This window comes from Microcebus murinus, chromosome 1 (assembly GCF_040939455.1).
Source record: "Microcebus murinus isolate Inina chromosome 1, M.murinus_Inina_mat1.0, whole genome shotgun sequence".
NCBI lineage: Eukaryota > Metazoa > Chordata > Mammalia > Primates > Cheirogaleidae > Microcebus > Microcebus murinus.
The window spans coordinates 140315925-140328126 of record NC_134104.1 but is presented as its reverse complement, the minus strand read 5'-3'; the positions used below and the strand labels follow the sequence as shown (position 1 = coordinate 140328126).

Genomic DNA, 12202 nt, shown 5'->3' with positions numbered 1-12202 from the left:
GTGCTAGGATTACAGGTGTGAGCTACCATGTCCGGCCTGATCTGGGCATTTTCTGGTAACTTCCTAGAAACTGGCATTTCAGGAGCATCTCAAATAACCAGCTGTCAGGATAGCTGACTTCAGGGGGCCCTGGCCTGGCACATGTGAGCACCAATGAAGATTCCCAATTTCCCTCTTTCAAGAAGGCAAAATATAATTAAAAGAGCACAGTCTTAGAATCAGTCACATCTTCATTCAGTCCAGTCTCCCCTTGGCCTAACTATCTTTAATTGGAGATGCTAATAAATATGGCTCCCTTCTCCCTTTCCTTTTTCCAGAACAATTAAGAATTCTTGCAGTATATTTTTTAAAATATATGTCTGCACATTAAACATAATAAAGTAGGCTGGGTGCGGTGGCTCAAGGCTGTAATCCTAGCTCTCTGGGAGGCCGAGGTGGGCAGATTGCTCGAGGTCAGGAGTTCGAAACCAGCTTGAGCAAGAGCGAGACCCCATCTCTACTATACATAGAAAGAAATTAGTTGGCCAACTAATATATATAGAAAAAATTAGCTGGGCATGGTGGTGCATGCCTGTAGTCCCAGCTACTCGGGAGGCTGAGGCAGGAGGATTGCTTGAGCCCAGGAATTTGAGGTTGCTGTGAGCTAGGCTGACGCCATGGCAGTCACTCTAGCCTGGGCAAAAAAGTGAGACTCTGTCTCAAAAAAATAAAATAAAAAATAAAAAAAATAAAATAAAGTTGGTAGACAAATCAGTATTTCATTTCCCCTTCAGCATACAGATAAATAAGAACTGAGTGCTAATAAGGTGGAAGAAAAACTAATAGTTTAATGAAGAAAGTTTAGTGACCTTGTTGTGCAATGTTAGTGTGTGTCTAACTCCAAAAAGTTTATAGTGTTAAACAACTTTTTCTTTAGAAAGCTAGTAACAATGAGTTTGAATGCAAGACTACCAACAGTTTAGACGACACATCAGTTTTGCAAAACTCTTGGGTGCACAAAATCAATAAGGATCATTACTTTAAAATGTGTAAAAATGGAATTCAGGATTCTAAGACTCCAGAAAGCAAGGTGTAAGTTTAGATTTATATGAACCCTCAACTCCATGTATGGTCATCATAAAATTTTAACAATGAGCATAAATACTATGTTTCTTTTATTGTTTAAGATTTTAAGAAACCTAACATTTAAAAAAATGTATCTTCCCTCATAAGGAAATATAATAAATTTAAAGCAAATGTCCAAAATTCTTATTTTGCCCTCAAGTTATCTCCATTGCTTCTTCTAAAATATGCCCTCACAGATCAAGTGACATTCTTTAATGGGAGTTCTGGGCCCAATTGTCAGAGTGACTTAGAAATACAGGGCAGGCCGGGCGCTGTGGCTCACGCCTGTAATCCTAGCTCTTGGGAGGCCGAGGCGGGCGGATTGCTCAAGGTCAGGAGTTCAAAACCAGCCTGAGCAAGAGCGAGACCCCGTCTCTACTATAAATAGAAAGAAATCAATTGGCCAACTGATATATATATATAAAAAAAAAAATTAGCCGGGCATGGTGGCACATGCCTGTAGTCCCAGCTACTTGGGAGGCTGAGGCAGAAGGATCACTCGAGCCCAGGAGTTTGAGGTTGCTGTGAGCTAGGCTGACGCCACGGCACTCACTCTAGCCTGGACAACAAAGTGAGACTCTGTCTCAAAAAAAAAAAAAAAAAAAAAAAAAAGAAATACAGGGCACAGGGGAACACCCGATAATTCACCTAGGCGATAAAGATTTTAAGCTTCTATTCTCCACTAAAAGCAGAGTAACTCATGTGGCACTGCTGTCATCAACTCTTAGGAAATGTAAAAGTCTCTCAAAATTCTCCAGGAAAGGAGAGAAGCCAACTTTAAGATAAATAAGCTGGGCCAGGTGTGGTGGCTCACACCTATAATCAATCCTAGCACTCTGGGAGGCCAAGGTGGGAAGATTGCTTGAGATCAGGGGTTTGTGATCAACCTCAGCAGAAGGGAGACACCATCTCTACTGAAAAAATATAAAGAAATTAGCTGGGCAACTAAAAAAATACATATACATAAAAAGAAATTAGCCGGGCATGGTGGCACATGTCTGTAGTCCCAGCTACTCGGGAGGCTGAGGCAGGAGTATGGCTTAGGCCCAGGAGTTTGAGGTTGCTATGAGCTAGGCTGATGCCACAGCACTTTAGCCAGGGCACCAGAGCGAGATTCTATTTAAAAAAAAAAAGATAAATAAGCTGGACTCTAAGACTGAAAAGAGACTCTGAAATCCCGATTATACATTTCAGAGAACTGAGCTCAATAAATAACCTTTTATGTATTAACCAACCATTATTTTACCAACAATCTTTTCAGTATAAAAATTTTCCTTTTTTAAAAAATACACTTCAATGAGATTACTATTTTTATTTTCCTTGTTATATGTTTGTATATTTTTCAAATTATCTGCCAGGAATGGTTATTAATGTTTGTAATCAGTTTTTTTAATTTTTTAAAACATTCGTTACTTGTAACTACTGACTTCTTACCAGACATAGTCTGCACATAATTCCACAATGTGTCTTTATTGGTCCAAAAGTAGTCTCCGTTGCCAATTGAAAGAGTATATGACCGTTCGTCCATAAGCTTGACTTTTCTTCTACTATGGCCCAATGAGCATGACTGACCTTCTAGACGTACAGAGCTCTTTGACCCACAAACCTTGACATTCTTTAAGCCAATAGACTTCATTTCTAATCAAACAATTGCTTTTAGGTTTAAACTAAGTAGCAAAGAAATGCATCACTTTTTCAAAACTGAAAAAAATCAGTTAACTGAAAGCAGACACATTCCAATATAGAATGTTAACAATTCAAATCTGATTGGAGGATGACCACAAGCTACACTTGTCAAACTACAGCTCAAACATGTTCAAGAAAAGAAGATTTTTTTATAGAAAAGAAAAATGTTAAAAGGCCTAAGGAAATCAACTGTACAGTCACAAAATACTGACAGTGCCATTGTAAAACAATGTTTTAAATAAGGATGTCATTTCAAAGAAAAATAATTCAGGCTCACTAAAGCCACCATACATAGTTGAGATTAACACAACTCACAATGTGGTTTCTATCATCTGAACAAGTATACCTGACTTATCAAAACCCTACATATAAATGGCTGATTTCTACACAGCTCAGAGAAATAACATGTGACTCAATGGAACCATTTTCTACAGCCAAGAAGTATTCTCTAATATTCCCCCACTTTAGGTTGGACATGAGAAGCTGGAGAAATGGCAGAGCACACATTTCAGAGCCCAAAGAATAAGCCATTCATAACCAGCAATGCTACAGACCTGAGCATCCTGTCCAGTACTGAAAGGAACAGAAGTTCAAATCAACAATATCAGCACGCTTTAAAGAATACAGGCGAAGCAAAACACTGCTATTGCTGATGAGTACTTTTTTGAGGGGACAGGGTCTCACTCTGTTGCCCAAGCTAGAGTGCAGTGGCATCATGTAGCTCACTGCAACCTCAAACTCCTGGGCTCAAGTGATCTTCCCGCCTTGGCCTCCCAGAGTGCTAGGATTACAAGTGTGAACCACCGCACCTGGCCTCTCTTCTCTTGATTTCTTATTACTCATCTGACACTATTTTTCCCTTCTTTATAATGTAATCAAATCTTTTCCTATTAAGTCTACCACTACCATCCTCATAGTCCAAATTCTCAGGTAACTTCAAATCTAGGATTTTGTGTCCAAACTCCAGCTACTTTCCCCTTTCATATAACCATTAAAAGGTCAAATAAATCATTCTAAAATACTGTTGGTATTTCCTTAGTCAAGAATGAAACTGTTTTCACACCACTTTTCTATGTTATATGGGGACATAAACTGTGTGAACCTTCCACTACCCCTTTCAAGCTTTGTTTTTGGTTTGTGCCCCTCCACCCTGAGACACCTCTCTCTTTAGGATTTGGTTGAAATATAATTCAGGATGGGGGATCTGCTGGCTGCTCCATTAATGGGAAACCACGCAACCCAGAAGCACGTAAATTAGCTCCCCATGGGATGAGTCTTAACCAACTGGAAACAGGAAATGTAACGAAGCTGGACAGATAAATCATCCCTCCTTTCTTTCTTCTATGGACTACTCTGATGTCTTTGAAATCCTTCCAGCGTTTCCTACTTTCCCACTCATCTCACCCCCGTCCCACACACACACACACACACACACACACACACACACACACACACACACACACACACACACACACACGTGCGCGCACATGCATGCAAAAAATAAAACATGCTGGGTGTGGTTCCTAGCACTCTGGGAGGCAGAGGTGGGAGGACTGCTCGAACTCAGGAGTTCAAGACCAGCCTGAGCAAGAGCAAGACCTCATCTCTACTAAAAATAGAAAAACTAGCCAGGCATTGTGGTGTGTGCCTGTAGTCCCAACTACTCTGGAGGCTGAGGCAGGAGGGTCTTTTGAACCCAGGAATTTGAGGTTGCAGTGAGCTACGATGACACCACTTTACTCAACTGGGGGTGACAAAGTGAGACTCTGTCTTGAACAAAACAAAACAAACAAACAAACAAAAAAACACTATCAGAAAAATCCCATGTGTGAGTGACCTGCTATGTCTCTTCACAGCTCAAGGTCTAGTAGTAGCCAGGGATGTAAATTATTACATCTTCCTTTGCCTTACTTCTTTCTCTCCCTCACTTTCATTACTCCAGTCTTGTACCTTCCAAATAAAAAGTTAGCTCCTTAATTGGGTTCTGCTTCCCAGAGGATGTGGGCTAAAACACACACCTTACCTCAGCTGAGCCTTACAAGCTACAATCCTGCAAGATAAATAAATTACAAAGCTATTATCCCATTTTATAAATGAAGAAATTGAGGATCAACGTCTCTTTCTGAAGGAGCACGGCTTTCTGCTTACCTACTATATCCAGTCACAAAAATCTGCCACTTTTAGTTTCTAAACATTTCTCACATCTGCCATCTCCTCTCCACCCTACCACTACCCTATAGTAATATTAACCAGCACTTTTCAAAAATCAGGGCCTGAGATCATCTTATTTAACTCTTTAGCAGCCCTGTGAGGTGATTACTATCCTTGTTCTCATTCTACACACAGGAAAGATGATGCTTAAAAAAACGTTTCTTAAAATTTGCCCAAAGTCACACAGATATCAAGTGGTACAGCTCAGATGAACCTACACTGATTTCAAACCTCATATTCCTAATTCTTCATCATCTCTCACGTGGCTCAGTTAAAACATAAACTATGACGGGGCACAGTGGCTCACATCTATAACCCTACCACTTTGGGAGACCGAGGTGAGAGGATCCCTTGAGGCTGGGAGTTTGAGACCAGCCTAAGCAAGATAATGAGACCTGTCTTTACAAAAAATTGTTTACAAAATTAGCTAGGCATGGTGTCGAACACCTGTAGTCCCTGCTTCTGAGTAGGCTGAGGAAGGAGGATACCTTGAGGACAGGAGTTCAAGGCTACAATGAGCTATGATGATGCCACTGCACTCTGGCCCAGGAAAAGGGTGAGACTCTGTCTCAAAAAAAATCAAAATAAAACAAAAATAAACCTGCTCTCAGTTATCCTCTTACTCATTTTTTCTTATATTCAGAGTATCACACTTTTTTTTTTTTTTTTGCAATCACACAAGAGGAGGTTTATTTTCTGGCTAGCCAGGGTCCAAGCCCCAGAGCACCAACGCAGTGGCCACTCTCGCAGGCAAGGACCCCAACCGGAACAAACGGCATGCCTTTTATCCCCATGGTGCACAAGAGGCGCACAAGCTGACTACACATGGATCATGCGTTAACCTTTAAAATGATTGGTTGCCCACTATTGCCTTTTGAAATAATTGGCAGGTTGGTTGCCCTCTATTGCCTGATGGGCCAGTTGCCCGTGCTTCAATGACCTCATCCCATAATTCCCCATACAGTGGTGTAGCAAGCAAGCAATGACCAGAAGCAAAAGTTTGCGGTTAGCTCATTGCCCTACCCAAGTAAATTCCCGACAATTGGAAAAACTCCTCTGCCCTTCCTCTGTCCTACAAATTCCTCTGCCCTTCCTCTGCCCTACATTCCCCCCTTTCTCTAGGTAGCAGACAAGCACTCCTGCTCGTCCTCAAGGTCTCTTAGGTGCTCTAGTTCTATAGCACTTGACCATAGCTGCTGATATTGTTGTTGCAATACTAGTAGCTGGACAGTGTTTATCCGTTCTTTCACAAAAGCTACTAGTCTATTAATTACACATGGCGCGAAAGTAAGGACTAAGATTAGCATAACGAGTGGGCCTAGTAGGGTGGATAGTAGCGTTGTTAACCAGGGGGAACTGTTAAACCAAGACTCAAACCAACCTGCTTGCTGTTCATATTCCTGTTTGTGGCGGGCAAGCCCTTTCCTGACCTTAGCTATAGATTCTCTAACAACTCCTGTATGGTCTGCATAGAAACAACATTCTTCTTTGAGGGCAGCACACAGTCCTCCTTACTGGAGGAATACTAGATCTAACCCCCTCTGGTTCTGGAGCACTACCTCGGATAGGGAGGTTAGTGACTTTTCTAGGTGTGAAATTGAATCTTCTATCCTTGCAATATCTTCATTAACAGCTGCCCTCAGAGTACTAAACCCTCTTTGCTGCATTGCCAGAGAAGAGATACTAGTTCCTGCTCCTATTGTCCCTAAGCCAAAAAGAGTAGCCAGGGTTATGGCTGTGAAGGGCTCTCTTTTTCTTTCAAAAATTAGGTTGGTGACTCTTCACCCTAGACACTTTTAAATTATATTTATTTTTTATTTTGTTTACATGTTTATCTGTCTTTCACACTACATAATAAGTTCCATGAAGACAGAGACTTTGTCTGTCTTGTTCCCTGCTCAGTGCCTAAAGTAGTGCCTGGCAAAGCAGGCCACTGGTGAATATTTACTGAATAAATAATATCACATTAGTTGGTTTTAGGTGGTCTCTGGGCTTCCAGTCTTGTTTCACTTAAATCCACCCTCTACCACAGCAAGTGTGATGAGGTCACTTACCCTCTTAAATCCTTTCATAGCTCTCTTTTCTTACCTAATGAACAAGCAGCACACAAGAACCTCAATGACAAGGACCCTGATTTCGGGAGCTCAGAGAGGAAGTAGGATGTAAGGTAGATTTTGAATGAGGAGAATGTTCAACAGATAGAGAAGAAAAAGAAGGGCATTATGCTCAGAAGCTCATGATTTGCAAGAGAGTCATTTCTGATGTTAAGACTAGGTGGGTTGATATAGAAAAATCAGCTGGGAAGATTGTGAAGATGAACAAACTACACTAAAGAATGCCCAAAAGATGGTAGAGTCTTAGAAAGTTTATAGGGGAATGGCATGATCCAATGTCTTAGAAATAAAAAGAAAGGGCTGCAGTTAGGAGAATGGACTGGATAGAAGAGACAAATACCACTCAGAAGCCTTCTTAATGTGAAATAGATCATATTAAGAGACAAAGGTCAGCTGGTCACGGTGGCTCATGCCTGTAATCCTAGCACTCTGGGAGGCCAAGGCAGGTGGATCATTTGAGCTCAGGAGTTTGAGACCAGCTGAGCAGGAGTGAGACCCCGTCTCTACTAAAAATAGAAAGAAATTACCTGGACAGCTAAAAATATAGAGAAAAAACTAGCTGGGCATGGTGGCTCATGCCTGTAGTCCCGGCTATTTGGGAGGCTGAGGCAGAAAGATTGCTTGAGTCCAGGAATTTGAGATTGCTGTGAGCTAGGCTGATGCCACAGGACTCCGTCCTGTGCAACAAACTGAGACTCTGTCTCAAAAACAAAAAAGAGAGACAAAGGTCAAGCCCTGTGTGGTAGCTTGCACCTGTAATCCCAGCTACTCAGGGGGCTGAGGATGGAGGATCACTTGAGGCCAGGAGTTTGAGACCAGCCAGGGCAACATAGTGAGACCCTATCTCTAAAAAAAAGAAAAAGAAAAAAATTTAGCATGAGCCAGGCAGGCTAGCATGTACCTGTAGTCCCACCTACTCAGGAGGCTGAGGCAGAAGAATGAATTCCTATGAACCATAGGAGTTCAAGGCTCACTATGATCATGCCACTGCACACCAACCTGGGTGACAGAGATCCCATCTCTAAAAAAAATCAAATAATTAAAAAAAGAGAGATAAAGGCCAGAACTACAGCAGTTGAAATGGAGATGGGGGCCATGCGTGGTGGCTCACCCCTGTAATCCTAGCACTCTGGGAGGCCGAGGCGGGCCTATTGCTCGAGGTCTGGAGTTCGAAACCAGCCTGAGCAAGAGTGAGACCCCATCTCTACTATAAATAGAAATTAATTGCACAACTGATATTTATAGAAAAAATTAGCTGGGCATGGTGGCGCATGCCTGTAGTCCCAGCTACTCGGGAGACTGAGGCAGCAGGATTGCTTGAGCCCAGGAGTTTGAGGTTGCTGTGAGCTAGGCTGACGCCACGGCACTCACTCTAGCCTGGGCAACAAAGCGAGACTGTGTCTCAAAAAAAAAAAAAAAATGGAGATGGAACAAAGCAGACAGATTCACAAGAGCCCCGTTGAACACTCATCTACTTCATACAAATTCAACCTTACTATCTAGGTAGAAAAAGTTTCCTACAACGTGGCCTATAAACTTAAACCAATCAAAGAAACAATCTCCTAATTACTCTGGACCTTATTCTTCAATTATACATACTACATAGCTCTTACCAAATGGGAATGCAACTATGATAAGTCTGTTTCCTTTACCAGACTTAAGAGCAGGTCCTCAAAGGCAAGGAGTGTGTCATATCCATTTCTTCAACATCTGAGGAAGTATCTGCACTCAATCTTTGTGAATGAATAAATGAACAAGTAGAGAAAGGCTTTATGACTGAGGTAGGAGTTGAAAACTAGACAGGGTTAGGTTTTAAAATGTGATTCCTGGCAAGTGTTATGGTATGTGCAAGTAGGAACTACAAACATGGGGAAGAAAGGCACTGTCCTAAATTAAGAAAGAAGATGTTGGTCCCCTTGTCAAACCTTGGACAAGCCATGCTTGTTCCTTGTCTGTAACATTCTCCCCTATGCACCCCACCCCATTCCACATGGCTCACTTCTTTGACTTCTTTCAGATTTCTGCTCTAATATCACCTCAACAGAGGCCTTCCCTGACCAATCTATTTAAAATCTACAGCAACTCTATTATTCTCACTTTCTAACACTTTGTTGTTTTTCTCTTCTTAGAAGATTATTGAAGAAGCCAGGTGAGGTGGCTTAGGCCTGCAATCCCAGCCCTCTGGGAGTCCTAGGCAGGAGGATCACTTTAGCTTAGGAGTTTGAGACCAGCCTGAACAATGGTGAGACCCCCGTATGTGCTAAAAATTGAAAACTTAGCTGGGTGTGGTGGCATGTGCCTGTAGTCCCAGCTACTAAGGAGGCTGAGGCAGGAGGATAGCTTGAGCCCAAGTCTGAGGTTGCTGTGAGCTAGGCTGACTGCCAGAGCACTCTATTTAGGGCAACAGAGTGAGACTGTCTCAAAAAAAAAAAAAAAAAAAGATTATTGAAGAGAACCTCTAATGATTCTATTCATCTGCACCGGCATTAGGACTGACTCGCTTGGATTTCCAAGTGAAGTTCATTTGTCGGTTATTCAGATCAGAATCTATTAAAATTTATAGCACACTGAGACTTCTTTCTTTCTTTCCTTTTTAAAATTAAATTCACTGTAAAAAGTCTAGGTCCTGCCACTTAAGTTTCTTCCACTAAAACTTGCATGTCGCCAGGCATAGTGGTTCACATCTGTAATACCAATACTTAGGGAGGTTGAGGAGGGAGGATTCCTTGAGGCCAGGAGTTCAAGACCAGCCTGAGCAACATAGCAAGACCCCTGTCTCAAAAGAAAAGAAAAGAAAAGAAAAGAAAAGAAAAGAAAAGAGAAAAGAAAAATTAGCAGGGTGTGGCAACACATCTGTAGTCCCACCTACTCAGGAGGTTGAGGCAGGACTGCTTGAGGCCAGGAGTTCAAGGCTGCAGGGAGCTATGATTGTGCCCCAGCACTCCAGCCTGGAACACAAAGCAAGACCGTCTCTAAAAAAAAAAAAAACCCAAAACCCAGATGCCACAGAGAATATTAATTTCTTGCAGTAAACATACACCAGACATTCCCAGACGTGAGCAGGAAAGAATTTTATATTCCTTAATGGGGAAAATTCTAGGAATGAGGGCAATAGCCCATAAAGACAACCGGTAAGTAGCTAATCTTGAGGAACTAGCGGAAAACAGGTACCAAACGCAAGATATTAGAGAGCACAGACCCACAGAGAGACGAAGCAATTTTAAGCCTACTTCAATAAGTGATTTTCACAAAGTTAATTCCATAGTACGTTGCTGACCAGAAGTAGTTTCATGTGGCCAAAACAGCCCAGATGAATCCCAGCCTGAGCCATGCAACATTAAGGCAGTTGTGTGCTCTGGGGTGACCTTCCCTTGGTCTGCCTTTCCCACTAAAAAGTGAAAAAATCTGTGAGGCGGCAAAATAAATTGAGGCTCTTTAGGCCAAAGTTGTTATGGAGAGTAGGGCAAAGGTAGTCAGTAGCGGCTTCATCCTGCATTTGAATAAAAAAACTACTGGAGCTGGGGTCCAAAGACTCACGTTAGCGACAGCCGAGGTGGAGAATGGGGGAGAGAAATGCAAGCCCAAAATTATAGTCGCCCTCGAGTCCCCACTCCTAGTCCCCACCGCCGCAGCGCGCCAGGTCCGCCCGCCCCCGCGTGTCCTGCGGCCTCATCGCTCAGGGCGCTGGCACCTCACCTGCAGGCTTGTCTGCAGCCATCTTCCCGCCTCGGCTCGGGTTCTTCCCCGCAGGTGGCGTGGCCCCAACTCCCGCCTCCGGGCTGGCCGCAGTCCTGGACCTCGAAGAACAACTCTGAGCCCACTCCGGCTCCGGGCCCTCGGGTTCCGGCTTGGGGAGTGGGCAGACGGCGGGCTGAGGAAGTGACGAGGGCTAGTTCTCGTCGTCTAGCAACAGCAACAGCGTCTCCGCCCAAGCAGCACCACAGCCTCCCGCCACACACGGCTTCCGCCCCGCGGCGTCCGGGTACACACTACTTCCGGGGGCCGCACCCGTCGCGCCTGCAGCGCCGGCGTGGGGCGTGGCCAGCAGCTGTTCCCACGCCGGCGTCCCCTCGGCGCCCCGCCCCGGCCGGACGTGTGGGTGCTAGAATCTGTGGATGTGTGCAGGGTGGTCGCAGAGCGTCCTGCACGCCTGTCCTTTGCTTATTCTGATTAAAATACCAAAATGTCAGAGCCCTTGTCTCTCATTTTACATAAAGTTGCAGTGTCACATCTGACATTTATGTGCTAAGTCCTGAGCCCTGCACTTGGCCTGTACTGTCTCTGATTTCTCACAACCACTCTGTGAGAAGGCGTTGTTGAGGTTCCCGTTTTTTAAAGTTTTTTTTGTTTTAGGATAGTTGTATATTTGCAGATAAGTTGCAAAGAAGGCACATAAAATTCCTGTATACTCCTCAACCAGTTTCTCCTATTGTGAACATCTTAATTATTCAATCAGTGTGGTACATTGGTCACATCTAAGAAACCAGGTTGTTTGGTGCAGTATTATTAACTAAACTCCACATCTTATTCAGATTTACTGGTTTTCCGTCAATGTCATTCTTCTGTTCCAGGATTCCGTCCAGGGTGCCACATTGCATTTATTGGTCATGTTTTCTTAGGCTATTTTTGGCTGTGATGGTTTATCAGATTTTCCTTGTTTTTGATGACCTTGACAGTTGTTTTTTTTTTTTTTCTGTATCCATGTTGTTAAGGAAGCCCACACCTTGACCGTTTTAAAGAGTAATGCTAGATTTTTGGAAGGATGTACCTCAATATGGGTTTATCCAGTGTTTTCCTCATGGTTAGACTGGGGTTACTGGTTTTCAGGAGGAAGACCACAGAGATGACTGGCATTCTCATCACATCAAATCAAAGGTATATGCTATCAAAGTGACACCACTGATGACTTTAACTTTGATTACCTCTCTCAGGTAGTGTTTGCCAGTTTTCTCCACAGTAAAGTTGCCTCTTTTATGCTTCCACACTACTTTTTGGAAGCAAGTCAGTAAGTGCAACCCACAGTCAAGGTGGGAAGGGGGATAGATAGTGAAGCTCTACCTACTACATGGGGAGTCTGTACATAAATT

General features: G+C 43.1%; 1 protein-coding gene across 2 annotated transcripts in view; it reads right to left on the bottom strand.

Moving 5' to 3' along the window:
* The window catches only part of CNOT10 (CCR4-NOT transcription complex subunit 10), an 80516-nt gene extending 69410 nt beyond the window's left edge, over window positions 1-11106 (bottom strand). The window contains exon 1 of one of the 2 annotated variants that reach the window (XM_076005993.1): window positions 10812-11106. In XM_076005993.1, coding sequence (XP_075862108.1) covers window positions 10812-10833 — 22 coding nt within the window. In that variant the 5' untranslated portion in view covers window positions 10834-11106. Of the gene's footprint in view, window positions 1-2538; window positions 2827-10811 lie in introns of those variants that run through there. The other variant, XM_076005989.1, reaches the window with a different exon arrangement.
* Window positions 11107-12202: the final 1096 nt, after the last annotated feature.